Source organism: Mesoplodon bidens (assembly GCF_964165515.1).
Source record: "Mesoplodon bidens genome assembly, chromosome: 6".
NCBI classification, from domain to species: domain Eukaryota; kingdom Metazoa; phylum Chordata; class Mammalia; order Artiodactyla; family Ziphiidae; genus Mesoplodon; species Mesoplodon bidens.
The window spans coordinates 20,640,953-20,666,419 of record NC_138162.1 but is presented as its reverse complement, the minus strand read 5'-3'; the positions used below and the strand labels follow the sequence as shown (position 1 = coordinate 20,666,419).

The window sequence follows — 25,467 nt, the reverse complement described above, 5'->3', positions numbered from 1 at the left end:
TTTGTATAGCTGTCGCTTAGAGGGGCCTCAGGGTTGAGGTGCCTGAGCCCCAACATGCAGCAGGATGTAGTAATGTGTTTCTTTAGCATTTCGTTCTTACAAGTGTCCAGTTTCTGAACTCAGAATACCCTCTGTCACCCGAGGCCTGGCCCCTTCTCCCTTTGGCTGAGTTCTCTCCTCAGCCCTCTGCCAAGACCTCCTAAAGTGGAGGTTGGGGGCTGGGGAGCTGCACTCTCCCTGTATACCCAGGCAGACTGGTCTGGATCCCCCGCAGAGGGTTCTTTCTGGCTTTAGATTCCTTTATCAAATCCTAAGAAAAAAAGTCCCAAGACAGCTAAGGTATTATTAGCAGTAGTTCCTTCTGGGTATGGGTTTTTCATCCATGTGCTTATTTGCACATTCTATTTTCTTCAGTAAAGATGCATTACTTTTTTCAATACTAGTTTAAAAATTTTTTTCAAATTAAGAAAACTTGGATGTAAATACTTTGGGGAAATCAGCCTAACACAGATGTTCCTCCTTGGGCCTTGATATACAATTTTAAAAGTATGAATCATATTACCACAAGTCAAACTGCCTGAGTTCCAATCACACTACTACCAAATAGTAACTGTGACCCCCCGCAGCAAGATCCTAAATCCTCATAAAAATGGGGATCATAGTAGTACTTTCCTTGTACTGTTAGCAGACTCTTAGCAATTGCAGCCACTGTCTGAGCTCCAGATACTGTTTTGTGTTTTAACTCATTTAATCCTCAGCACAAGTCTGTGAGGTAATTACCCACGTAATGCCCGTTTTGCAGGTGAGACACTGGAGGGTACTCAGCCAGTAAGCAGCTAAATGGGATTTGAGCTCACACAGTCTGACACCAGAACCTAGCTTTAAGCAACTTGTTTAAAGTTGCCTGTGAAAAGGAGCTGTTGTATTACATGATGGAATGCTTGTAAGGCGCTTAGCAAAATCATGGCACTTAATAAGTGCTCAGTTAATAGTGCTCAGTTTCCTACAATCACATAATATTTTGTGTTTTATGTTTATTATAAAACACACACACACAAAACGCGATTTAATTCAGCAAAAAATCTAAAAGACTGCTGAAGCGGGCGGGGTCTGTCCCGGGGTGGGGCGGGGTGTGGGCGGACGCCCACCCGACTGCGAGAGCCCGGCGGGAGGAAGAGCCGCGGCCAGCGTACCAGGCGCTCGGCGGGGCCCGGGGGCGGGCTCAGGGAGGCCCCGCCCAGCCGCCACCTGCGACAGGTGGATTGCGCGGCGCCGGGCGCTCGGCCATGTCAGTGGAGAGTGCAGGGCAGGGGCCGTGGCCCGGGCCGGGGCCGGGGCCGGGGCCGGGGCCGGGGCCGGGGCCGGGGTCGGGGTCCGAGCCGGGGCCGCTCTGCCCCGAACACGGCCAGGTTCTGAGGTGGTTCTGCTGCTCTGAACGACGGCCCGTGTGCGCCGCCTGCGCGGGACTGGGCGGCCGCTGCCGGGGGCACCGCATCCGCCGGGCCGAGGAGCGCGCGGAAGAGCTGCGGGTGAGCGGACGTGGGAGCTGGTGGGCGGCGGGCTCCTCCGGAAGAAGGGGGCGCCGGCGGGGAGGCGCTGGGCGAGACCCAGCGGGGACCCAGCAGTGGGTCCGGGAGTCCAGGCTCCGCAGTGGCACTGGCTGTAGAACGAGGCGGTTAAGGGTGTGGCTTCTGGAGTCTGGCTGACCTGAGTTCGAGTCCCACCTCCATCAGGTCCTCCCTGTGAGTCTCGTAATCTCTGAGCCTCAGTGTCCTCATTTGTAGTTTGGGGGCCTTTATTAGAGTTTTTCTGCGATGGGGCTGGCCTTGGGCAATAAAGGGCTCCACTGCTCCAGTTGCCCGGGACAAGGTGTGCCCCAGCTTCCGCCCCGTTAGTAACTTGATAAAACTCGGCCCCTCCTCGCTCCTTAGCCCCTCGGCTCAAAGCCCCTCCCCTCATCCACCCTTCAGCCTTCCTGGTAAGGTGGTTTCTTTTCCCTTTCAGGATTGGCCTGGACTGTACTTCAAGCCGATTTCACTTGGGTAAACGGAGGGGGCGGGGAAGATATCGGGAGGTTCCTACTGGAACCCTTCACCTAGGGTTTCTTTCTCCCAACCTCCACTTCCAGATTGGCTCCAAGCTAGCCACCTTCCTGTCACCAACCTTCCCTGAGATTGGAGAGTCAAGTGGCCATGGGGCTTCCTGCCTCCTTCCACCCCAGCTGTGGTCCCTGGGGGTTTCCTTGCAATTTGATTCTCCCAACCTCTCCTTGGAGTTCTGCCCAGCTGTGAGGCCAGAGGGCTCAGACTGGATAGTAATAAACATACCTGACAGGGTGCTGGGACGAGGGATTCAGTTATTCAATGGCACCTGAAGGCTCCTGGTTGGTCCTACTTGTCACCACTTTCCCCATAGTGATGATGAAAATAAGCTTGGATAATGTGGTATAATGAACTTGCACAATGGATAGAGACTTTGCAAGTTCCAAAGCACCTAAATATCCGTTGTCTCATTCCAACCAGACCTTTGAAGCAGTGGCCCTACATTTTACAGATGGGAGAACGGAGGCCCAGAGAGGAGAGTAACTTTTTCACGTTTCTTAATGTTCAGGGCCTGAACCAGTGGAGTCATTGACTAGGCCAGAGAAAACCACCTCTGCTTCAGTGGTTGGAGGGAGGAAGTGATGCTAATGGGAGTGAGAATTTAATAAAACCTTAAAAAAAAAGTTTCCATCAAGGCTGAATCTGAGTGGTAGAAGGAGTGAAGCCTGGGCCAGGGTGGCTGGCCTGCTGCTTGTTTTGGAATGCACTCTGCCCCGGAGCAGAGTGCCTTCCCTGAACCCTGCTGAGGCCCTTAGCATATTCATCTTCTTTTCCTGGAGGGAGATGTGTCTTGCCCTCTCTCCCTCCAATTTTGAGTAGACTGTGGCTTTTTTGCAGGCTTCCCCTGTCCCTCCAGCCAGCAAAGAAATTTTGCCCCAGGGCAAGATTGTTACTGAACTGGGCAAAATCAGCCCCAGTTCAACAACCTGTCTCTTACCTTCTGGATACCTGCCCTGTAGCTTTTCAGAAGCTAGTCTCAGTTCCCTCAATCCTATGGTGTGTGGTGACCACAGCTTCCTTCCAGTTGACTCAGTTCTTTAACTGTGTATTTGGACCGGTGAAGTGTAAGACTGATTCCTAATTGTGGTTGGAAGGATTTACAAGAGCTGCCTAGAAGAGACAGCTGAGTGGCCCTTTGGCAGATGGAACTGGGGCAAAGCTCTCAGGGGAAATGGTGGAGGAACTGCCGCTTGGAAGGGCTCCAGTTGTTACCTGGAGAAATGGAGTAGCAAAGCAGGGGCCTGGCCATGTCTCCTTGGGCAAGTAACTTCTCTGTGAGCCTCAGCTTCTTCATTTCTAAAACTCTCCCCTGCTCTCATGGCCGATGCTCACAGCTTCGGGAGCTGTGAGCTGCTGAAACTCTTGTGACCAAGGAAGTGGGTGTTATTCATTCAACAAATATTTATTCAGCACCTTCCATGTATAGGAACTCTCTTCCAGGTTGTAGGACATAGAGAAAAAGTCAAAGTCATGGTGCTTATGTGCCTGAGGTGGGGGGGGGCAAATACCAAAAACCGTAAACAGACCCATGATATACAGTCAGAGAGTGAAAACGCAGGGGAGAAAAATAAGCTAAGTAAGGGAATGGGGTGTGGGGATGGTCAGAGAAGGCTTCTGAAGAGGTAACATGGAGTCAGGGAGCAAGACATATATGGGAGAAGACTGCTGGAGACAGAAGAAACAACAGGTGCAAAGGCACTGAGGTCAGGACAAGTTTGGTGTGTTTATGGAATGGTAAGAAGGCCAGTGTGGGGAGTGGTAGGAGGTGACATTGGAGAGATATGCAGATATGCAGAGTCCCATCAGGTGGGGCCTTGTTGGCTAAGTTCTCACTGTGGGTGTATTGGAAAGCCATTGGAGGGTTTTGAGCTGGGATGAGACTTGATCTGATTTCCTTACCAAAGGTGGCAGTGGCTAATGGGCGGGGGGGGGGGGCGGGGGGGCGTGGTCAAGAATAAAAGCCCACTTAGGAGACTCTAACAGCAGTTCCTGTGAGAGATAAAGGTGATCTGGGTGGAACAGCAGAAGTAGAGGAGACCAGAAGTGTCCAGAGGAGAGACAGAATAATAAAGAGCCACCAGATTTAAGGATAAAGAGGGAAGTAGGGCCACAGAAGGGGATGATGGACAGTGAAAAGTGGTAAGACTAATGTATTGGTGACTCCATCTAAGCTGAAGAATCGTTGGAATGGAGATTCTAGGGTACGTGATCTAGAAGGATGGGAAGTGGTGGGCAGGGTGCAGGATCCTTGAAATGAAGATTTTGGAAGCTGTGTAGTTTTCAATAATGATGAGATCTGAGATAATGACCGTGGGAGTGGGTGGCTGAGGTGGGGTAAAAGGAAAAAAGTCACTGAAATGGAGTGAATGGACCAGTGTGGATCAAGCTAGTGAGAAGCAGCCGCATAGCACAGGGAGATCAGCTCGGTGCTTTGTGACCACCTAGAGGGGTGGGATAGGGAGGGTGGGAGGGAGGGAGATGCAAGAGGGAAGAGATATGGGAACATATGTATATGTATAGCTGATTCACTTTGTTATAAAGCAGAAACTAACCATTGTAAAGCAATTATATGCCAAAAAAGATGTTAAAAAAAAAAAAAGACACCATGGGTGTCATTTGTGCTGCAGAACAAGATTGTGGACCAGTGTGAGAGGCTGCAGTTACAGAGTGCTACCATCACCAAGTATGTGGCTGACGTCCTGCCAGGGAAGAACCAGAGAGCAGTGGTAGGTAATTCTTCTGCTTTCCCTCCTCCTCTGGGCCCCCTCCTAGGATAAGACCTCAGCCTTAGGGGCTTGGACCAGTCTATGGTCCCTTCCCAACCTCACAGACTCATTGTGCTGTTAGCGAAGTTGGATGCCCAGGAAGGATGGTTTCCCCTCTCTTTGAGCCTTGGTTTTGCCATCTGGGCAGAGTGGATTATTCCCAGCACATATTTGGTGCAAAGACTCCGATAGAAGATGACTTTCTTCAGGTAAAGGATCAGGAAGGGTAGCATTCCCTTATCATCTTAATTATTTTGTGCTCAGCCCCAGTATTATAAAAATAACCTATGGATTTTACATTGCATATTCTTTTTTTTTTTTTTGCGGTACGCGGGCCTCTCACTGCTGTGGCCTCTCCCGTTGCGGAGCACAGGCTCTGGACGTGCAGGCTCAGCAGCCATGGCTCACGGGCCCAGCCGCTCTGCAGCATGTGGGATCTTCTCAGACCAGGGCACGAACCCGTGTCCCCTGCATCGGCAGGCGGACTCTCGACCACCGCGCCACCAGGAAAGCCCCTACATTACATATTCTTTATGACAATCTTATGCAGTAGATGGTAGTAACATCCCTGTTTACAGATGGGGAAATGGGTCCTGTAGAGGTTAAGTGACTCACAGCCTCCTGCCAGAGTCAGTTCTATGAGCTGGGTCTTCTGACGCTCAGCAGGTGATCCCTCTGCAACACCTCACTGCGGATCCTTTATTCAGTTGACTCATTGCCACTGCTACATCTTTACTCTCAAGTATGCCCTTCAAGGGCAGGGGCTATGAATTTCTTCCTGCACATCCCCTCCCTCATTCCCCCAAAGTACATGGAGCAGGCTTGGCACTATTTTAGTATTGGGTTGGCCAAAAAGTTCGTTCAGGCTTTGCCATACCATCTTATAGAAAAACCCAAACGAACTTTTTGGCCAACCTAATTAAAAAAATAAATAAATGATTTTGATTGCAAGGAACAGAGCCCAGTTGAACTGGCATAAGCAAAACAGAGAATTTCTTGGCCTGATACAAGAGTCTTTCAGAACCTAAAGGGGACTAGAACCAGGAATGAGCAAGCTGCTAGAAGTCTAGGCAGCTATTCTGTGTACATCTCTGCTTTTCTCTGCACGATGATTTCTCCCTCTCTCACTCTCTTTTTCCTCAGCCTTTTTATTTTCTTGTCTTAAATGCACTGGCTAAGACCTCAGTACAATGTCAAATAGAAGCTTTTGTCGGGGAATACTTACAACATTTTGCCATTTATTTAATTATTTAAGAAATCTCTGTGAGCACCTACCACACACTAAGCACTGTTGGTCTATGTGCTAGAGATTCCACAGTGAACAAAACGTACGAAAATTTCTGTTTTCATGGAGCCTACATTCTAGTCAGGGGAGAGGGGTAATAACAAATAAAATATATGCTATATCAAAAGGTGATAAGTGCTATGGAGAAATATAACAGGAAGGGGAATTGGTCATGTTGAGGATGGGGGTTGTAATTGCATATGCTGTGATCAGGAATCACCTAGTTAAGAAGATTGATATTTGCACAGAATTTATGGGAGGTGAGGGAATGGACCATATATCTGGGGGAAGAGTGTTCCAAAACGGGGGAAAGGCAAGTGCAAAAACCCTGAGGTGGGGGTGTACCTGGCAAGTTGGAGTAGCAGCCAGGAGGCCTATGAGGTTGAAGCAGAGTGAACAAGTGAGAAGGCAAAGGAGATGAAATTAGAGGCGAGCAGTGCAGGGGGCTGGGTAGAATCCTCACCGGTCAAAAGGCTGGGTAAAAGGCTGGGACTTTGCCTTTTATTTGGGGAAGGTGGGAAGTCATTAGAAATAAGACAATATGACTTAAGATTTAAAAGGAAGGCTCTGGCTGCTGTGTTGAGAAGTGACCATAGGCAGCAAAGGTGAAAGCAGGGAGACCAATTAAGAAGCTGTTGTAGTAATCCAGGTGAGAGACATGAGTGGTGTGGACCTGAGTGATGGTGGTAGGAATGGTGAGAAGTTGTGTGTGTGTGTGTGTGTGTGTGTGTGTGTGTTTCTTTTTTGAAGGAAGGAACCTCAGGATTTGTGGATAGATTGGATGTAGGCTATGAGAAAAAGGGAGGAGGGGTCAGGAAAACTCTTACTTTTTTTGATTTGAGCAACTGGAGGGATGGAGCAGCCATTTAACAAGGTGGGGAAGGACTGCATGTAGAGTGATGGTTGGTGGAGGAGGAGATTAGGAGTTCAGTTGTATATGTGTTAGGCTGGAGATGCCTATTAGACATCCAAGTGAAGATGTTGAATAGGTAGCTGGATATATGAGTTGGGAGAGGGCTGGGCTGGAGACATAAATTTGAGATTCATCAGTGTACAAGTGAGTGTATAAAGTGAAAGCCATGGGAAAGGATGAGATCTCTAAGTAAATAAGTACAGATAGAAAAAAGCAGGGGGACTTCCCTGGTGTTCCAGTGGTTAAGAATCTGCCTTCCAATGCAAGGGACATGGGTTCGACCCCTGGTCAGGGAACTAAGATCCCACATGCCACAGGGCAACTAAGCCTGCGTGCCACAACTAGAGAGCCTGTGTGCCACTGCTGAGCCCGCGTGCCACAACTAAGACCTGACACAGCCAAATAAATAAATAAAAAGTGGAAACAACTTAAAAAAAAAAAAAGCAGGGGTCCGAGGGCTGAGCTCTAGGGCACTTCAACCTTTAACCATTGAGAAGATAGGAACAGGCAAAGTAGACCAAGAAGTAGCAATCAATGAGCTACGAGTAAAACTAAGAGAGTGTGTTGTGTCCCACAATAGGTTTCAAGGAGGTGGGGGAGATCATTGGTGTCAAATGTTGCAGAGAGATCAAGTCAGGTGAGAAATGAGAATGGACTATTTAGTTACATGCTCATCACTGGAGATCCTGACAAGAGGAGTTTTGTAGAGCATTGCCTTGAAAGTTTGATTAGCATGGGTTTCAGAGAGTGTAGGAGAAGAGCAATTTGGGATAGTTGGCCTAGATGACTCTTGAGGAACTTTGCTGTAGAAGGGAGCTGAGAAATGGGATGATAGTGAAGGGGGATATGGGATCAAGAGGGTTATATGTTTGCTTTGTTTTTAAGATGGGGGAAATTACTCTGTGTGTGTATGCTGATAGGAATTGTCCAGTAGACAGGGGAAAATTAATGATGCAGGAGAAGAGGGATAATCTGGTATAGCAAAGGGGATGGGATCTAGTAAATAAGTAGAAGCGTTGGCCGTAGGTAAGAGCACGGGCAGTTTACCCACAGAAATAGGGAAGACAGAATGTATGAACACAGGTGCAGGTAGATGGGTGGATGATGGGCAGAGCTCATTGAAGTTCTCTTTTGATTGCTTCTATTTTCGTTATTATTTTCTCTTTATAACTTTTTTCCTTCAATTTTTTAGGGATTTACTCTGTTGTTTGTTAACTTCCTGCGTTGAACACAGTCTATTGATTTGAGTCATTTTTCATTTTCAAAGTGATCATTTAAGCTATATATTTCCTTCTAGATACTGACAGAGGGACATTCCACAATTTTGATATAGTATTTTCAGTTTCATTCAGTTATAAGTATTTTAAAATCTCCATTATGACTTTCTTGTTTTGCTATGTTATTAGATTTTTTATTATTTTATTAATTATGCTTTAAAATTTCCAAATATATGTGTTTTTTTTGTGTTTTTTTTTACTGATTTCTAACTTAACTGCATTGTGATGTGTATGATAGAAGTTGTTTGAAATTTGTTGAGACTTGCTTCATGCCCTAAAGGATGGTCAATTTAGGTGAACGTTTCACATTCACTTGAAAAAATGTGTAGGATTCTATATATATATATTAATTAAGCTTACTGATAGGTTCAAATCTTCTCTATATTTACTAATTTTATTGCCAGATTTATTGATTACTGGCAAAGGGCATTTATATTTTCATACTATGCTGTGAACTTGTCTATTTTTCTTTATAATTCTGTCAATTCTTTTTATATTTTGGTGATATTTATTAAATGTGTATATTTAGATTTGTCATGTATTCCTGGTAAAACGTCCCTTTTATCACTTTGTAGTGACCTTTTATGCTCAGGAATTCTTTTTGTCTTAAAAACTATTTTGTCCTTTGTTCGTTACTAGGCTAACAAGTGTTTTCCAGATATATTGCTTTCTTTCCTTTTACTTTCAACTTCTTACGTTCTTACGTTTTAGGTGTATGTCTTAAAACTGGATTTTGTTTCCTTTTTTAAAAAAGTCCAGTCTGATAATCCCTGCCTTTTACCTAGGGAGTTTAATCAATTTATCACTATTGTGATTGCTGATATACTTGGATTTATGGCTATCATTTTATTTTACGTTTTCTATGTAGTCCACTTTTTCTATGCTTTTTTTCTTCCTTTCCTTCCTTCTGTTGAGTTAATCAACCCCTCCTCCCTCCTTTTTCCCTGTGCTAGCTTGAAAGTTATACCTTCTATTTACAGTCTATTTTTGGTCCCCTTAAGATTTTAACACAAATAAATAATGTCTAAAATGAATCAACCCGAATGATACAAGTACCATAAGAATGCTTTCAGTCAATAACCCCTCAGGTCTTACATGTTGTCCAATATTTTAGTTAAAGTACATCTTTTAATAATTCCCTCATTCATAGGAAGTTATCCATTTTCATTTATTTATTAATTTATTTAGGCTGCGCCAGATCTTTAGTTGCGGCATGTGGGATCCTTTGTTGCAGCACGTGGAATCTTTGGTTGCAGCATGCGGGCTCATAGTTGCCACATGCAGGCTTCCCAGTTGTGGCATGTGGACTCCTTAGTTGCGGCATGCATGCGGGATCTAGTTCCCTGACCAGGGATCGAACCCAGGCCACCTGCACTGGGAGTGTGGAGTCTTCCCCACTGGACCACCAGGGAAGTCCCAGAAGTTTTCCATTTTGATCAGAGAGGCCTTTATTGTGCTCTAATTTTTGCATGATGGTTTAGATGAGTATAAGATTCTAAAGTAAATCACAAGCCCTATTCAGGGCAACTAGTTGAGTCCTCAGCTCTTGATTACACTGGTTTTCAGTTTCCTCTCTACTTTTGGGCTCCAGGGGATTTCCTTTCCCGAGCTGCCAGAGTAGCTTCACTTTTTAAAAAAAATTTATTTATTTATTTATTTATTTATTTATTTATTGGCTGCATTGGGTCTTCGTTGCTGCGTGCGGGCTTTCTCTAGTTGTGGCAAGCGGGGCTACTCTTCACTGCGGTACACAGGCTTCTCACTGTGGTGGCTTCTCTTGTTGTGGAGCATGGGCTCTAGGTGCGCAGGCTTCAGTAGTTGTGGCTCGTGGGCTCAGTAGTTTTGGCTCACAGGCTCTAGAGTTCAGGTTCAGTAGTTGTGGCACACAGGCTTAGTTGTTCCCCAGCATGTGGGATCTTCCCAGACCAGGGCTCGAACCCGTGTCCCCTGCATTCGCAGGGGGATTCTTAACCACTGCGCCACCAGGGAAGCCATAGCTTCACTTTTAAAAGGATGTTTTGAGCTATTTTTCCAGCACTTCTGTGTTTTGTTCTGGGAGGGATTTTAGTTTATTCAGGCATATCTGTGGTGAGCAAAGTTTTCTTTTTTCTCTGCTATTTTTTTCTGGGAATGACAAGAAATATGTTGAAATTGACTGCAGCCTTCTTGTCTGGGAGTATCTGGTGCATATTGGGTCTGTCCTTGGTCCTGATCACGAAGTACAAATGTGGCTGCAGAGACCCACCCATGGGAAAGGCATTGAAGTGGCATAGAGAGAAGAGCAACACCTAATGTAATCAAATATTTATGTGCTGGACCTTGTTCTATTTACTTTATATGTATTAACTCATTTAATCCTCACAATAGCCTTATGAGGTTGGTACTATTATTATCCTCATTTGACATATTAGAAAACTGAGGCACAGGGAAGATAGTAATACGCTCAACATTCCACAGATAGTAAGTGGAACAGCTAAGATTTAAACCCAGGCACTGTTTCTACAGCCTAATTTCCTAACCACTGCCTTATGTTGCCTCAAAAGAACACTGGAGTTGGAGTCTGAATCTCTGGGTTCACTTGGCCATTCACTCAGCCACTCTCTCTTCTCCACTGGGCAAACTGTGGGTCTCAGTTTCTTCTGAAGCAGGTCTTCAGGGGCAGGGAATGAGGAGAGCTGCTGGCTACCTGTGACTTTCTGGCATGAAGGAAACAGTTCTGCTCTCACTTGTCTGGCAAGAGTGCAGAAGCTTCATGCAACAGTGCCTTTGAGGAGGCTAGGTTACCAGATGGCATTGGTATAGGGGAATAGTGTTGGACTGAGAGTCGACAGAACTGGGTTCTAGCCCCTGCTCTGCCATTGACTTGGCATGTGAGCACTCCCAAGAGATCTTTTACTAGTTGGAAGAAACTTTCCCATTCAGCCATTCAGTAAATATTTGAGCACCTACTCTGTGCTAGATGCTGTGCTACCTGCTAGGGGACACATGTTAACTTCATTGACTTAGAATTGATTTCAGCCCTCCTGCGTGGAAGGTGAGAATTCTATCATGGAAGCAGTTAGAATGAACAGATTTGGGACGTAATGAGCTTTTTGTCCTCAGCCATGGCCACAATATTAACTGGACCACTGTTGGTGTGCATCCTGTTGATGGGGAAGACTTCTTAGTCCTTTCTGCTCTGCAATTCTATGATTCTCTGACCTTGGTCTCTTGACCTTGGGATTCCCATCTGTGAAAAGCAGGTGATTCCAGCTGATCTGTAAGTCCCGCCCAGCTCTTTCATTCTGTCATCTTAGCTCCATGAGATATGGCCTGGATGTCTGGATCTCAAAGTTCTTTACCCTTAACCACATTTGGGAAATCTTAGGGCTCGGATGGTTTAAGCACTGTTTAAGCATTGCCCTTACTGTACCCGTGGCAGACATTGCTAATCAATCTCAGCACTCCTTCCGGCTGAGCCCAAGCCCTCCTAATCTTGACTGGGGCTCTGCCAGGACTCCTTGTTTTACCTTTTGTCAGAGCACAGCCAGTGCAGCACGGGAACTGGTCCTCCAGCGGCTGGGTCTGGTGAGGAGTCTGTGTGAGACCGAGGAGCAGAGGCTGCTGGAACAGGTGCACGGTGAAGAGGAGCGGGCCCATCAGAGTATACTGACGCAGCGAGTACACTGGGCCGAGGCACTGCAGAAGCTCGACACCATCCGCACCAGCCTGGTGGACATGCTCACCCATCTGGATGACCTCCAGCTGATTGTAAGTCAGGCAAGGGTGAAGACACAACCAGTTGGCCAGACTCTCCCAGGGTCTGAAAACATTGAGAATGTTTATTGGTAGGAAGTAGGTGGAAAATGATAATTTGGAGAATGTTTATTGGTAGGAGGTAGGTGGAAAATGATTAATTTGGAAAAGGGATGAGACGGGGCAATAGAACTATATGGATTTTTTTTTTTTGCACTTGGTAATTATTCTTTCAATAGTGAGCAAATATTTACTGAGTGCTTACTGTATGCCAAGCATTGTGCTATGGGGTGGAGGTATAGGATACAGCTGTCAGCAACTCACAGCCTTATGGAAGAGACACATGTATAGAACTGATAATTAGGATATGGAGGGATACGTGCTATGGTAGAGGGCACTACTGGGATCTGGGGCCCCTGCAGTCCAGCCTTGAGGGAGTGGTAGTCAGGGAAGGCTTCCTGAATTAAGCAACTTAGAAGCTGATGCCTGAAAGACAAGAGTCACAGCTTTATTAAAGGAAGTGGGGAGGAGGAGAGAGACCAGAAGCTCGAAGAGAGAACACTGCACTGACAAGGGGTCCACTGCAAATACAGAGCTCATCCTCACTCCTAACACCCAGAAATTACCATGGCCAATATGCTGGTACATATCCTTTCAAAGTATTTTATATAGATAACGCAGGTACCTGCAGTTCTAAGGTGACAGTGCGCCATCTGAGTAGATGCGCCAAGCATAGAAATGAGAATGTGGAACAACCGAGCTGTCCCGCTGCAGTTCAAGGGGGGCGGTTTCCGTAACTGTCCCAGATTGTGCGTTCATTTCATTACACAGCTTCCATGTGCCGAGCACATTCTGCCCCAAACGTTGGGACAGTCACAGCGGAAGACTCAGAAAGAGTCCTAGCCGTTGAGCCGGTGACAGGCTTGGTGGGGGATGAAATGTTGAATAAATATGTGATTGTCCTGAAGTGTAGCTGAGGGAAACCCAGGATGCCGTGGGCCACAGGGGACAGGGGTTCACTGATGGGGGAGGTACGTGAAGAAGGATCCATAGAGTTTTGTGCGGGGTCTTAAAGAAGGAGTAGACACTTGTATTCTAGAGTTTCTGTCCACGTGGAACCCTCCATGCAAGTTGATTATATTTAAGTCTTGATGACTGCCTGCTGGGTTTCTGGTGCCAAGCCTGACTCTGCTTTCTTTTCTCACAGCAGAAGGAGCAGGAGATTTTTGAGAGGTGAGTATGGCCCCCAGTATTTGCTTGGGCAGTCACGGAAACCACGGCCTTAGGCCTCTTCTTAGTCCATTGCCGTCAGGCCCCGCTGCTCCTGGGAGGACGCTCATGGGCAGCTGAGTACCTTCCCTGAAGCCAGGCTCAATGGACGAGGGTCTTCCTGCCCTTAGCTTGGAGAGCCGCTTTAGACCCATGTGGAAGGGCAGTGAAATAAATAATGAGTCAGAGGCTTGCCGTGGGCTTTCTTAAATATTATCCTATTAAAAAACGTACAATCACCCTGTGGAAGGAGTTTCCCACCCCCATCTACAGATGAGAATGCTGAGGCTCAAAGAGGGGAAGGGACTTGCCTAAGCCCCAGAGCTGGGGCTTGGACCCACACCTGACACCTGACCCAGTACTGTCTTCTCTACCTCACTTCCCCTTTCTCTGATGAAAGAATCTTTGAAATTTAAGTCTGCATTACCACTCAAAACTTCATTTTAATTATGCAATAATAAAAGAGTTTTGCCAGGCCCTAACTGAGTTCTGAAAGGTTCTGAGATCCAAGAGCCTGAGGAAGTGGCCAAGAGGGTGTAATTTTCCAGGCAAAGAAATTAAATTCTTACACTGTGTGTGTGAGATTTCAGAGCTGTACTTGGGGAGCACAGTCCATTCTTCTTTATTTTTATATTTAAGTTCAATAGCAATACATGTACATGGGAGAAAGAAAAATTTTTCACCAGTTTAAAACCATTTAAAATTTAAGATGTCTCCATCACCTCTTCCCAATCCTGTTCCCAGTGGTGATCAGTTTTAACAGTTAGATATGTGTCTTGTAGGCTTTCCTGTGTTTAGTTATAGGAGAGTGTGTGGGATTTCTTTTTCCTCTTAAATTTTTTTTTGAAAACGTAGATGGGATCGTTTCATACTTGTTTTATAACTTATTAGGCTGTCTATCTTGGAATCTTTCCATATCAGTACATTTATATTTACCTCACTTTTTGGAAAGTCTTTGAACTATTCCTCAGTACAGATGCTCCTAAATTTAATTTACTGTCTCCTTACAGTCTTTCCATGCTTCTGCTAGTCTTCTCTTTCTCCTTTATCTTCAGCATCTTCCTTTAACAGTCTGTCCTCAATATCAAGCTGATCTGATTTTTGAAAAAAGGTTTTATCTTTATTTTTTGTTTTGAAATATTTTAAACTTACAGAAAAGTTGCTAAAATAGTATAATGAACTTAGAAATATTTTATTTATTTATCTATTTATTTTTGGCTGCTTTGGGTCTTCGTTGCTGCGTGCGGGCTCTCTCTAGTTACGGTGAGCGGGGGCTACTTTTCGTTGCGGTGCACGGGCTTCTCATTGTGGTGGCTTCTCTTGTTGCGGAGCACGGGTTCTAGGTGCACGGGCTTCAGTAGTTGTGCCACGAGGGCTTCAGTAGTTGTGGCTCATGGGCTCTAGAGCGCAGGCTCAGTAGTTGTGGCGCATGGGCTTAGTTGCTCCGCGGCATGTGGGATCTTCCCGGACCAGGGCTCGAACCTGTATCCCCTGCATTGGCAGGCGGATTCTTAACAACTGCGCCACCAGGGAAGCCCTGAACTTAGGAATATTAATTGATAATATTTGGTCACATTTGCTCTCTCTGTTTCTTATCTGTCTCTTTTTTCCTGTTTGTCTTCCTGTCTGTCTGCCTATCTATCTATCTACCTAATGTATATATAAAACAACTTATTCTTTTCTGACCTATTTGAGAGTAAGTTGCAGAAAGCACGACTTTTAATCCCTAAATACTTCAATGTGGATTTCCGAAGAACAGACATTCTCTTACATAACCACAGCATACTTATTTATTTATTTAATTTTGGCTGCTCTGCGCAGCTTGTGGGATTTTAGTTCCCCAACCAGGAATTGAACCCGGGCCCTCAGCAGTGAGAGCACAGAGTCCTAACCACTGGACCGCCAGGGAATTCCCCCATGGTGTACTTATTAAATTCAGGAAAACTCATGTTTATGTAATACTATTATCTAATATACAGTCTGTATTCAAATGTTGCCAGTTGTACTAAGAATGTTCTTAACAGTGTTTGGATTTTTTCCCCCTGATCCATCTGGTCTTTTTAAATCTGTAATTGTGCCTTAACCTCTTATTTTCTAAACACTTTTAAAGAGTCTGAGGACAGTTTTATAGAATATCTCGCAATTTGAGTTTATTTAATGTTATCTCATGATTAGATTCAGGTTATGCATTTTGAGCAGGAATATTTCATAAGTGATGTGTCCTCAGCCCATCATACCAGGGGACACATAATGTCATTTTGTTCCATTATCAGGGATATTAGGGTTTTTTTTAATGTATGTATTTTATTTATTTAATTTTGGTTGCGTTGGGTCTTCATTGCTGCAAGCGGGCTTTCTCTAGTTGCGACTAGCCGGGGCTACTCTTTTGTTTGTTTGTTTGTTTGTTTTGTGGTACGCGGGCCTCTCACTGCTGTGGCCTCTCCCATTGCGGAGCACAGGCTCCGGACGCGCAGGCTCAGCAGCCATGGCTCACGGGCCCAGCCGCTCCACAGCATGCGGGATCCTCCCGGACCGGGGCACGAACCCGTGTCCCCTGCATCGGCAGGTGGACTCTCAACCACTGCGCCACCAGGGAAGCCCCGGGGCTACTCTTTGTTGTGATGCACGACCTTCTCATGGGGGTGGCTTCTCTTGTTGCGGAGCATGGGCTCTAGGTGCGCGGGCTTCAGTAGTTGTGGCACGTGGGCTCAGTAGTTGTGGCTCGCGGGCTCTAGAGCACAGGCTCAGTAGTTGTGGCGCACTGGCTTAGTTGCTCTGCGGCATGTGGGATCTTCCTGGACCAGGGCTTGAACCTGTGTCCCCTGCATTGGCAGGCGGATTCTTAACCACTACACCACCAGGGAAGCCCCAGGGATATTAATTTTTAAAATTGAAATATAATTGACATACAATATTAAATTTGTTTTTTTTAATTGAAGTATAGTTGATATACAATATTATATAAGTTACAGGTGTACAATATAGTGACTCAATTTTTAAAGGTTATAATTCAGTTATAGTTATTATAAAATATTAACTATATTTCCTGTGTTGTACAATATATCCTTGTAGCTTTTTTTTATACATAATGGTTTATACTTCTTAATCCTGTACCCCTATGTTGCCCATCCCTCCTTTCCTCTCCCCACTGATAAACACTAGTTCTCTATATCCCTGTACCTTTTTTGTTATAGTCACCAGTTTTTGTTTTTTAGATTCCACATATAAGTGATATCATACAATGTTTGTCTGTTTGACTTACTTCACTGATCATAATACCCTCCAGGTCCATCCATGTTGTTGCAAATGGCAAAATTTCTTTTTTTTTTTTTTTTTTTTTTTTTTTTTTTTTTTTTGGCAGTACGCGGGCCTCTCACTGTTGTGGCCTCTCCCGTCGCGGAGCACAGGCTCCGGACGCGCAGGCTCAGCGGCCATGGCTCACGGGCCGAGCCGCTCCGCGGCACGCGGGATCCTCCCGGACCGGGGCACGAACCCGTGTCCCCTGCATCGGCAGGCGGACTCTCAACCACTGCGCCACCAGGGAAGCCCAAAATTTCTTTTTTTTATGGCTGAGTGGTATTCCATTGTATATATGTACCACATCTTCTTTATCCATTCATCTGTTGATGGACACTTAGGTAGCTTCCATATCTTGGCAATTGTAAATAATGCTGCTATGAACGTTGGGGCTCATCTATCTTTTTGAATTAGTGTTTTGGTTTTTTTGGGGTATATACCCAGGAATGGAATTGCTGGGTCATATAGTAGTTCTATTTTTAGTTTTTTGAGAAACCTCCGTATTGTTTTCCACAGTGGCTGCACCAAGTTATATTCCCACCAACAGTGTATAAGAATTCCCTTTTCTCCACACCCTTTCCAGCATTTATTGTTTGTAGATTTTTTGATGATGGCCGTTCTGACAGGTGTGAGGTGATACCTCATTGTGGTTTTGATTTGCATTTCCCTAATGATTAATGATGTTGAGCATCTTTTCATGTGCCTGTTGGCCATCTGTTATGTCCTCTTTGGAAAAATGTGTATTCAGGTCTTCTGCCCATTTTTTTTTGTTTTTGTTTTTGAGTTGTATGAGTTGTTTATATATTTTGGCTATTAATCCCTTATGGATCATATAAATCTGCAAGTATTTTCTCCCATTCAGTAAGTTGTCTTTTCATTTTGTTGATGGTTTCCTTTGCTGTGCAAAAGCCTTTAAGTTTAATTATGTCCCTTTTTTTTTTTTTTTTTTTTTTTTGCAGTACGTGGGCCTCTCACTGTTGTGGCTCTCCCGTTGCGGAGCACAGGCTCCGGACGCGCAGGCTCAGCGGCCACGGCTCACGGGCCTAGCCGCTCTGTGGCATGTGGGATCTTCCCGGACCGGGGCATGAACCTGTGTCCCCTGCATTGGCAGGCAGACTCTCAACCACTGCGCCCTCAGGGAAGCCCCATTTGTTTTTGTTTTTATTTCCTTTGCTTTAGGAGATGGATCCAAAAAAATATTGCTACAATTTATGTCAAAGAGTGTTCTGCCTATGTTTTCCTCTAGGAGTTTTATGGTTTCCAGTCTTATATTTAGGTCTTTAATACACTTTGAATTTATTTTTGTATATGGTGATAGAGAATGTTCTAATTTCATTCTTTTACATGTAGCTGCCCAGTTTTCCCAGCACCACTTATTGAAGAGACTGTTTTTTCTCCATTGTATCTTCTTGCCTCCTTCATCTTGTAGGTTTATTTCTGAGCTCTCTGTTCTGTTCCATTGATCTATGTGTCTGTTTTTGTGCCAGTACCATACTGTTTCAATTACTGTAGCTTTGTAGTATAGTCTGAAGTCAGGAAGCATGATTCCTCCAGCTCTGTTCTTCTTTCTCAAGATTGTTTTGGCTATTTGGGGTCTTTTGTGTTTCCATAAGAATTTTAAAATTATTCTAGTTCTGTGAAAAATGCCAGTGGTATTTTGACAGGGAATGCATTGAATCTGTAGATTGCCTTGGGTAATATGGTCATTTTAACAATATTCTTCCAATCCAAAAACATGGTGTATCTTTCCATCTGTTTGTGTCATCTTCAATTTCTTTCATCAGTGTTTTATAGTTTTCTGAGTACAGGTCTTTTACCTCCTTAGGTAGGTTTATTCCTAGGTGTTTTATTCTTTTTGTTTTTTGGGTATTTTATTCTTTTTGATGTGATGGTAAATGGGATTGTTTCCTTAATTTCTCTTTCTGACAGTTCGTTGTTAGTGTATGGAAATGCAACAGATTTCTCTATATTAATTTTGTATCCTGCAACTTTACCACATTCACTGATGAGCTCTAGTAGTTTTCGGGTGGCATCTTGAGGATTTTCTATGTATAGTATCATGTCATCTGCAAACAGTGACAGTTTTACTTCTTCCTTTCCAATTTGGATTCCTTTTATTCATTTATTTTGTTGCCTGATTGCTGTGTCTAGGACTTAGTTTGCTTGTTTATTCACTTATTTAGTATCAATATAGACTCATTGATTCTTATTTTATTCAGTGCATTATAATCTGTTATATAATAATAACTATTATTAACTTTGATCTTCAAAGTCTCCCAGATTTGGCCAGTAGGAGCCCCTTCAAGCCAGATCCTGTGTCCTTTTGACAACTCCTCATCATTCTTTGAGTACTTTCTTGCTTTCTGGCACAAGAAGATATCCTAGGCTCAACGTGTTCTTTTCCTGCCTCAGCCTGGAATCAGCTAATTTCTCCAGGGTGTCTTGGGTTTTTTTTTAGTGGGGAATTGTATTTAAAAACCAAGATTGAGCCATTAGGTGTGTTCATTGCTACTAATGCGTCATTGCTTCCAGGCCTTCCCAGTGGACAGTATACAGAGCTAGGGAGTGTGTGTGCATGTAACTTTTTTATTCCTGAGTTTGTATCACAACTTCTAATTCCAGTCAAACACCACTGGATTTTTCCTTTCCAATATATTTATTCATCTGTTCAGTCCTATGATACACGCAATGTTGTTTGAGAGTTGCTAAACCCATAATATGATTGACAAGCCTACTAGTAGAGTTCAAGATTTGTTTGTAGTCCTTTGTGCCTTTGTGCCTTTAGACTGGGGGTGCATACTCTCAAAGTAGAGTCGGCCCTCCATTTCCATGGTTTCCCCATTCATAGATTCAACCAAACATGGATTTGAATGTTTTCGAATCTGCAGATGGGGAACCTCGTATACAGAGAGCTTGACTGTAAGGGACTTGAACACCCCATGGATTTTCGTATTTGTGGGGGGTCTGGAACCAGTCCCCCCAGGATATGGAGGGATGACTGTACTGTTTTCAAAACCTATTTGTTGGCCCCCAAGGTTATTTTCACATCTGTGGCTGAGCTCAACCCTGGCCTGCCACGGCAGCAGGTTCCCCTGCACCGACTGGGTATTCTGGTCCTGGCCAGGGCCCTGTTGTGTCCCAGCCCCATTTCACTCCCGCTCCTTTGGGGTCATGAGTTTTCTCTTCTGCACCATGAGGTACCTGGACCAGCTGGTTCTCTAGACTCTAGTGTCTACGATTGGCCTCAGATTTGCTCTGATGATGATTTAGCACGGCTGACACCAGCTCCTATTTCCTCCTCACCTGTTGGCTGGGGCTTCTCCAGAGCCAGCCTCAGTGCTTTGAGGAGATGGCAACAGAGCCTCTCTTGTCCTGACCACAAGGAGCCTTTGTAACCAGAGCCTGCTTTCAGCTTTTCTAGGGCTCTGTTAACCTCGCTCCTCCCAAGCCAGAGCAGTCAGTGTCGGTCTTACAAACAAAGAGCTCACATCTATGAGGAGACATGTCCCACCCTCTCCCCCGTCCTCTGTTTATGGACGGAGCCACAGGATTTGGGGAAGAGAGTGTGTGCTGTGGCTTCCCTGCTGCCTGAGCTCAAAGGCCATCTGGGATTAGAGACAGTGGGGACAAGAGAAGCCACTGCAATGAGAACCCCGCTTCTCATATATTTTCTACTAAAAATCAAGGTGTCAAGACAGGAAAATATTACTGGTTTTGTTATGACAAGAAAACAAGTAAGAATTGTGAATTCACAAGGGATGAAAACACAAGACATTGTTCTCATTATACATAGAGTATTACAATAAGCTGATTAGCTGTGGACTATTACAACGTTTAAGACTTCACATACACACATGTACATTGAAACAAGAAACACAGGACAATTTTAATCTTCGATATGTCATAACTACCAAGAGAAAGAACATCACTGATTTGAGTCTAATTGTTTTCCTGGCATGCAATCATTATATAGGCCAGGCCTAGAGCATACTGTATATTGTTAAAGACATCTTTAGGCAAATATAAACATGCTCGTTGGGGAGCTTTTTCTCCCTACCCAAACTGGCTTTCTCAGAAGCCAGCTCAGAGGTCTGTGAAGCCCTGTGGTGAACCCTCACTTTGCCCCACACCCCTTCAGATTTTACTTCAAGTCAGGGGAAAGATTATGTTGAATGGTGCCTGGATCCCAGCCTGGGTTTGTTCTGTTTTTGCATGGAGGCAACAGTTGAATCCAGGTCTTCTTTTTAGCTTGGGTGCTTTCTCTGAATCTCCGTTCTTTCCTGTCAAATGGAATAACAACTGCCTCCCAGGTTATAGCAAAGATCATATGAGACTCTCTATAGAAAACAGCAAGCCCAGAGCCTGGCTGCTTAATAAATGGCAGTACTCCCCTCCTAAGCATCTTATGTTCCCAAATCCCTTCCAACAAAACCCAGTGCCCCCTGTGAGCTGAAGAGAGGTAGTTATTGGGAGCAAAGTGCTATGACTACTTTATGGTTGGGGTGATCACTGATAGGTCCTTCTTGCGTGACCCTTCAGGGCTGTTTGCATTTTAAGAGGAGAGGAATGGCTGTACCTTCTGACCACACCAGTAGATTTTGCTGCAATAGGTTTTGTAGGAAGGCAAGATTTTCTCCACGCAGGTCGGTGGAGCGGAAAGACTGCGGCACAAGAGGCTCAGGTCCTCCTCCCAGCTCTGCTGCTAACTCACCAGAGACACTGGCAAGTTGCTTCCCCCATAGGACACACTGACTACAAGTTCTAATACTGGCACCAAGTATTCACCTCCCTGTAAACCGTGTGCCTTGCTGGAATTAAGGCTCCAGGGCATAGAGGGAATGCCCACCTTCTCTTTTGGCTCCAACCCCCTTTTGGGGCTCCTGTGTGGGGCCTGGCTGCCATTCTTTGTGTCACCCCTGTGGGAAGAGGATTTGAGTTCTGTCCCCCTCCTGTGTTGATCCAGATACATTTCCAGAACCTTCCTAAATCTCTTTTTTTTTTTTTTCCCTGCATAAGGACGGAGGAAGCAGAGGGCATTTTGGATCCCAAGGAGTCGGAAAAGTTAAACTTTAACGAGAAGTGCACTCGCAGCCCACTACTGACCCAGCTCTGGGCGACAGCCGTTCTCGGGTCCCTCTCAGGTTAGGAGCTGCTGGAGCCTGGCACCAGTTGGAGCAACTGGGCTTCTGTCTGTCTCTCTGTCTGTCTGGGGTTTGCTGCTGGGTCACAGTGGGGACCGGTGCATCTGGGATCTCCGGTTAAGCAACCAGTGATACTGGATGCAGGCTTGTCTATGGAGTCAAGGTTCTGGACAGGCCTGGGGCAGCGGGCCAGGTCCTCCCTGTTTCCAGACCAGCCTGCTCTGTGGTTGGGTCTGGGATAAATCTTGTTCCTGGAAATTACTTCCTCCTTAAGTCCTGCCCTAGTGCAAGAGCTCAGCATTATTTCTTGGAAACCTAGTTTCTCTTTAAGAAGATATAATTGATGGGCAACTGGAGAGCATCCGGAGCGAGAACTGAGCTGCCCGGATTCGTCTCACTTACTAACTTAACATTGATCAGGCCAGCTAACATGGTCTCCTGCCTCCAGGAATTCCCCGAGTGGGAGGGTTCTCACAGCAGGCTTCCCCCAAGCTAGATGGAAGCTTCCACACTGCCCGTTGTGGTATTTTCACAATTCACAGTAAGGTTAGGTTAACGGATTGAATTTTTCTCAGTTTTAATTCTCCCTCCCTGCACGTCATCCCTAAAACGTTCGTACAAGCTATAGCTCGGCTCTAGATTCTGGTATCCGATGGTGCCTGACCTGCCAGCAGTCCCATCTGGGTAGTTGTAGGAAACTGCGTATCTGAGGCTTCCGAGCCTCCAGGAACCACGTCGCTAGGACACGTCTGATCTGGAAACTGCAGATATGCCCAACTAGAATGCGGTATGATCAGTGTTAGATGCTAAATGTAGGAACAACATGCTGGGTCTTCATTTTTGCCCCTGCCACCAACTTGGTGTGTGACCTCGGGCAACTCGCTTCTCCTCTCTGGGTCTTGTATCTATCAAAGTTAACAGATGAGGGTCTTGGACTAATAATAACTACTGTGATCAGGGCCACAATTTATTGAGCACTTATTAATGCTCGGCACTTTACATGGATCATCTTACTTGATCCTCACATCCACCCTGTGATAAGTCCTACTCTGATCCCCATTTTACAGATGAGGAATCTGAGGCTGAGAGAGTAAATGGCTTATCTGCCAGTGAGTGGTGAGGAAGCCCTTTGCTACGTGGCAGGGCCAGGTTAGGGCTGAGGGTGGGCCTTGGGCAAGTCTGAGAATTCTTTCTGGCAGGCACGGAGGACGTGCGTATCAACGAGAGGACTGTCAGCCCCTTCCTGCAATTGTCAGATGATCAAAGGACCCTGACCTTCAACGCCAAGAAGTCCAAGACCTGTGCAGATGGCCCGGAGCGCTTTGACCACTGGCCCAATGCCCTGGCCACCACTTCCTTCCAGGCTGGGCTGCATGCCTGGATGGTGAACGTCGAAAACAGTTGTGCCTATAAGGTGGGTGTGGCCTTAGGCCAGCTGCCCCGCAAGGGTTCTGGCAGTGACTCTCGTCTGGGCTACAATGCCTTCTCCTGGGTCTTCTCCCGCTACGACCAGGAGTTCCGTTTCTCACACGATGGGCAGCACGAGCCCCTGGCACTGCTGCGCTGCCCAGCTCAGCTGGGGGTGCTGCTGGACTTGCAGGCACAGGAGCTGCTGTTCTATGAGCCAGCCTCGGGCACGGTGCTCCACACCCACCACGCGTCCTTCCCTGGGCCCCTCTTCCCAGTCTTTGCTGTGGCTGACCAGACCATTTCCATCGTCCGCTGACCTTTGGCCATGGGGAGACCAGGTCTACCTCCCCACCACCCTTTCAGGCCATGTTTCTACCCAGTGTCTTTTTCCCAGATGTTGCCTGTGCCCAATGGGCAGCTTTTAGGAGGGGTTCTGGGTACAACCATTAAAAGCTGGGCATCTGTGGGGAACCTGCTACTCCCTGGGCCTTGGTTTCCCAAATGCACTGTGCATCTGCCCCTCTGAGGGTGTCTTGTTCACCGCTTTATCTCTGGCATCCAGCATGGTACGTGGTGCATAGTGAGCGTGCGATAAATATTTGGCCAGCAAGTGGACGTTATGGATGGATGGATGGTGGGTGGATGGATGGACGGACAGGTGTCTGGATGCATGTGGTATAGACTCTTCTGGAGCAGCACTGCCCCCAGTAGATGCCATTCTCTGGCAGAAAAGCCTGTGGCTAAAGCTCTATCATCCCCTCAGTTCAGTGTTTCTCAGTCCTTTTCATGACATGGCATACAGAGGAAGTATTTTTCTGGCACAAGGACAACCTGGAAGGGATTTAGAATTCCTGCCAGGCTGCTGTTGGCCAGAGGACTCCGGCCCGTAGGGCTGTGTCCTCACCCAGGTTTTGCATAGCCACTGGGAAGACTGAGGGGACCCTGTCTCCAGGTAGCCTGGCTGCAGCACACCCATCAGCAGTGCTGCCTTGGACTAGGCAGGGCTCCAGCCAGCACCCACCCGTGGCAACAGGGACGAGCTTTTCCCCCAACTGCAGCTGATGCGTGCTCCCAACTAACGCCTTCTCTAACATAATATGGGGACCAGGGTGAGGCCTTCAAGCCAGAAAGGGCTGAGGGAGTAAGAGGGCCAGCCTTAGGGAACATGTACATTATTAAAGGTTTTCAAAGATTGAAAATTTCTTCCATGTTCTTTGTTGGTAACTGGGCAAATCTACCAGGTGCCAGCTCAGATCTTGGTGGTATGTTTGCTGGGAAAGGGATATCTTCCTCACCCCCATGCACATTCCCAGGTATAGGCGGGAGGCAGCTCAGCCTACACAGCTGAAAGAGCCTGGAGACAGGGTTCTGTGCCCTGCATCGCGGGAACTGAGGGCAAGTCCCTTCCTGTCCCCTGAGGAGGTCACTTTAGAACAGTGGTCCTCTCATTTTGTTTCATCTGGGAACACAGTTCAAAGGCAATCTTACCTGCAACTTACCTATAAGGCTCTTGGGCTCAAAGATGGGGGCCAGAGCCCTCCCCACTCTTCAGTTTGCTCAATAATTTCCTTGAAACACCGGGTGGATCAAATCAACTTTTTCAGTTGACATGACTTCTGAGGCCCTTGCAGCTCTGAAACCACAGCTCATGACCCATCTCCTCACTGCCTGACAGTTGGGAATTAATGTTGGGTCACCCGGCCTCAGCACCAAGCCCAAGGAAGACAGACCCACAAGAGGTTTGGCCAAGACTGAGAAGAGCTTCCCTGCCTTTGCCTGGGCACAGTCTCTGCTCAAACCTGGGTCAAAGCCAATTTCTTCCACTTGGCACCCAAAGGCCCCCAGGCCATGCTCCCCCAACCACCAGTCTAACTCCCCACAGCAGTCTTCAGTCCACAGTTTGTGGGTCCACTGCCAGGAATGCCCCTCTTATCCCTCTGCCCATCTACGGGCCACCCCCAGCTCAGGGTCCACTCCAGAGCCCTCCCCGCCTGTTGGCACCAGAACATACACCGTGTATGCCTGTTTGTGTGCTTTTTACCTGTGGTACCCCCTGTGCCTGGCACTGGGCAAGGCACAGGTGTCCAGTAGATACGACCTAGAGAGGTGTGTGAAGGGGGAAAGGCAGGAAGAGACATGGAATTTTAAAAGCCCAACCTACTTCAGTCTCCAGTGATTCCCCCCATATTCCCTGCACTCCTGCCACCTCGTGCTCCAGTCCCCGTTCCCTGTGCTTTCCCACCCCCAAGCTATTCCTATGACTGGGGTGCCCT

At 46.3% G+C, this 25,467-nt stretch overlaps 1 protein-coding gene across 2 annotated transcripts; it reads left to right on the top strand.

Moving 5' to 3' along the window:
* The first annotated feature begins 1,111 nt into the window (after positions 1-1,111).
* Positions 1,112-24,369, top strand: BSPRY (B-box and SPRY domain containing). Of its 2 annotated transcripts, none has more exons than XM_081238368.1 (6): positions 1,112-1,529; positions 4,730-4,828; positions 11,862-12,092; positions 13,288-13,310; positions 21,660-21,784; positions 22,984-24,369. In XM_081238368.1, the coding sequence occupies exons 1-6, from the start codon at positions 1,287-1,289 to the stop codon at positions 23,508-23,510; spliced, it is 1,248 nt and encodes a 415-aa protein (XP_081094494.1). In that variant the 5' UTR covers positions 1,112-1,286; the 3' UTR covers positions 23,511-24,369. The 2 variants fall into 2 exon arrangements, with proteins under 2 accessions (XP_081094494.1, XP_081094493.1); XM_081238367.1 differs by having other exon boundaries at positions 13,285-13,310.
* The last annotated feature ends 1,098 nt before the right edge of the window (positions 24,370-25,467 follow it).

Coding starts and splice junctions, on each gene's coding strand:
- BSPRY (XM_081238367.1), top strand. CDS start 1,287: ATGTCAGTGGAGAGTGCAGGGCAGGGGCCGTGGCCCGGGCCGGGGCCG. Junction 4,829..11,861: donor GGAAGAACCAGAGAGCAGTG/GTAGGTAATTCT, acceptor ACCTTTTGTCAG/AGCACAGCCAGTGCAGCACG. Junction 13,311..21,659: donor GAGCAGGAGATTTTTGAGAG/GTGAGTATGGCC, acceptor TCCCTGCATAAG/GACGGAGGAAGCAGAGGGCA.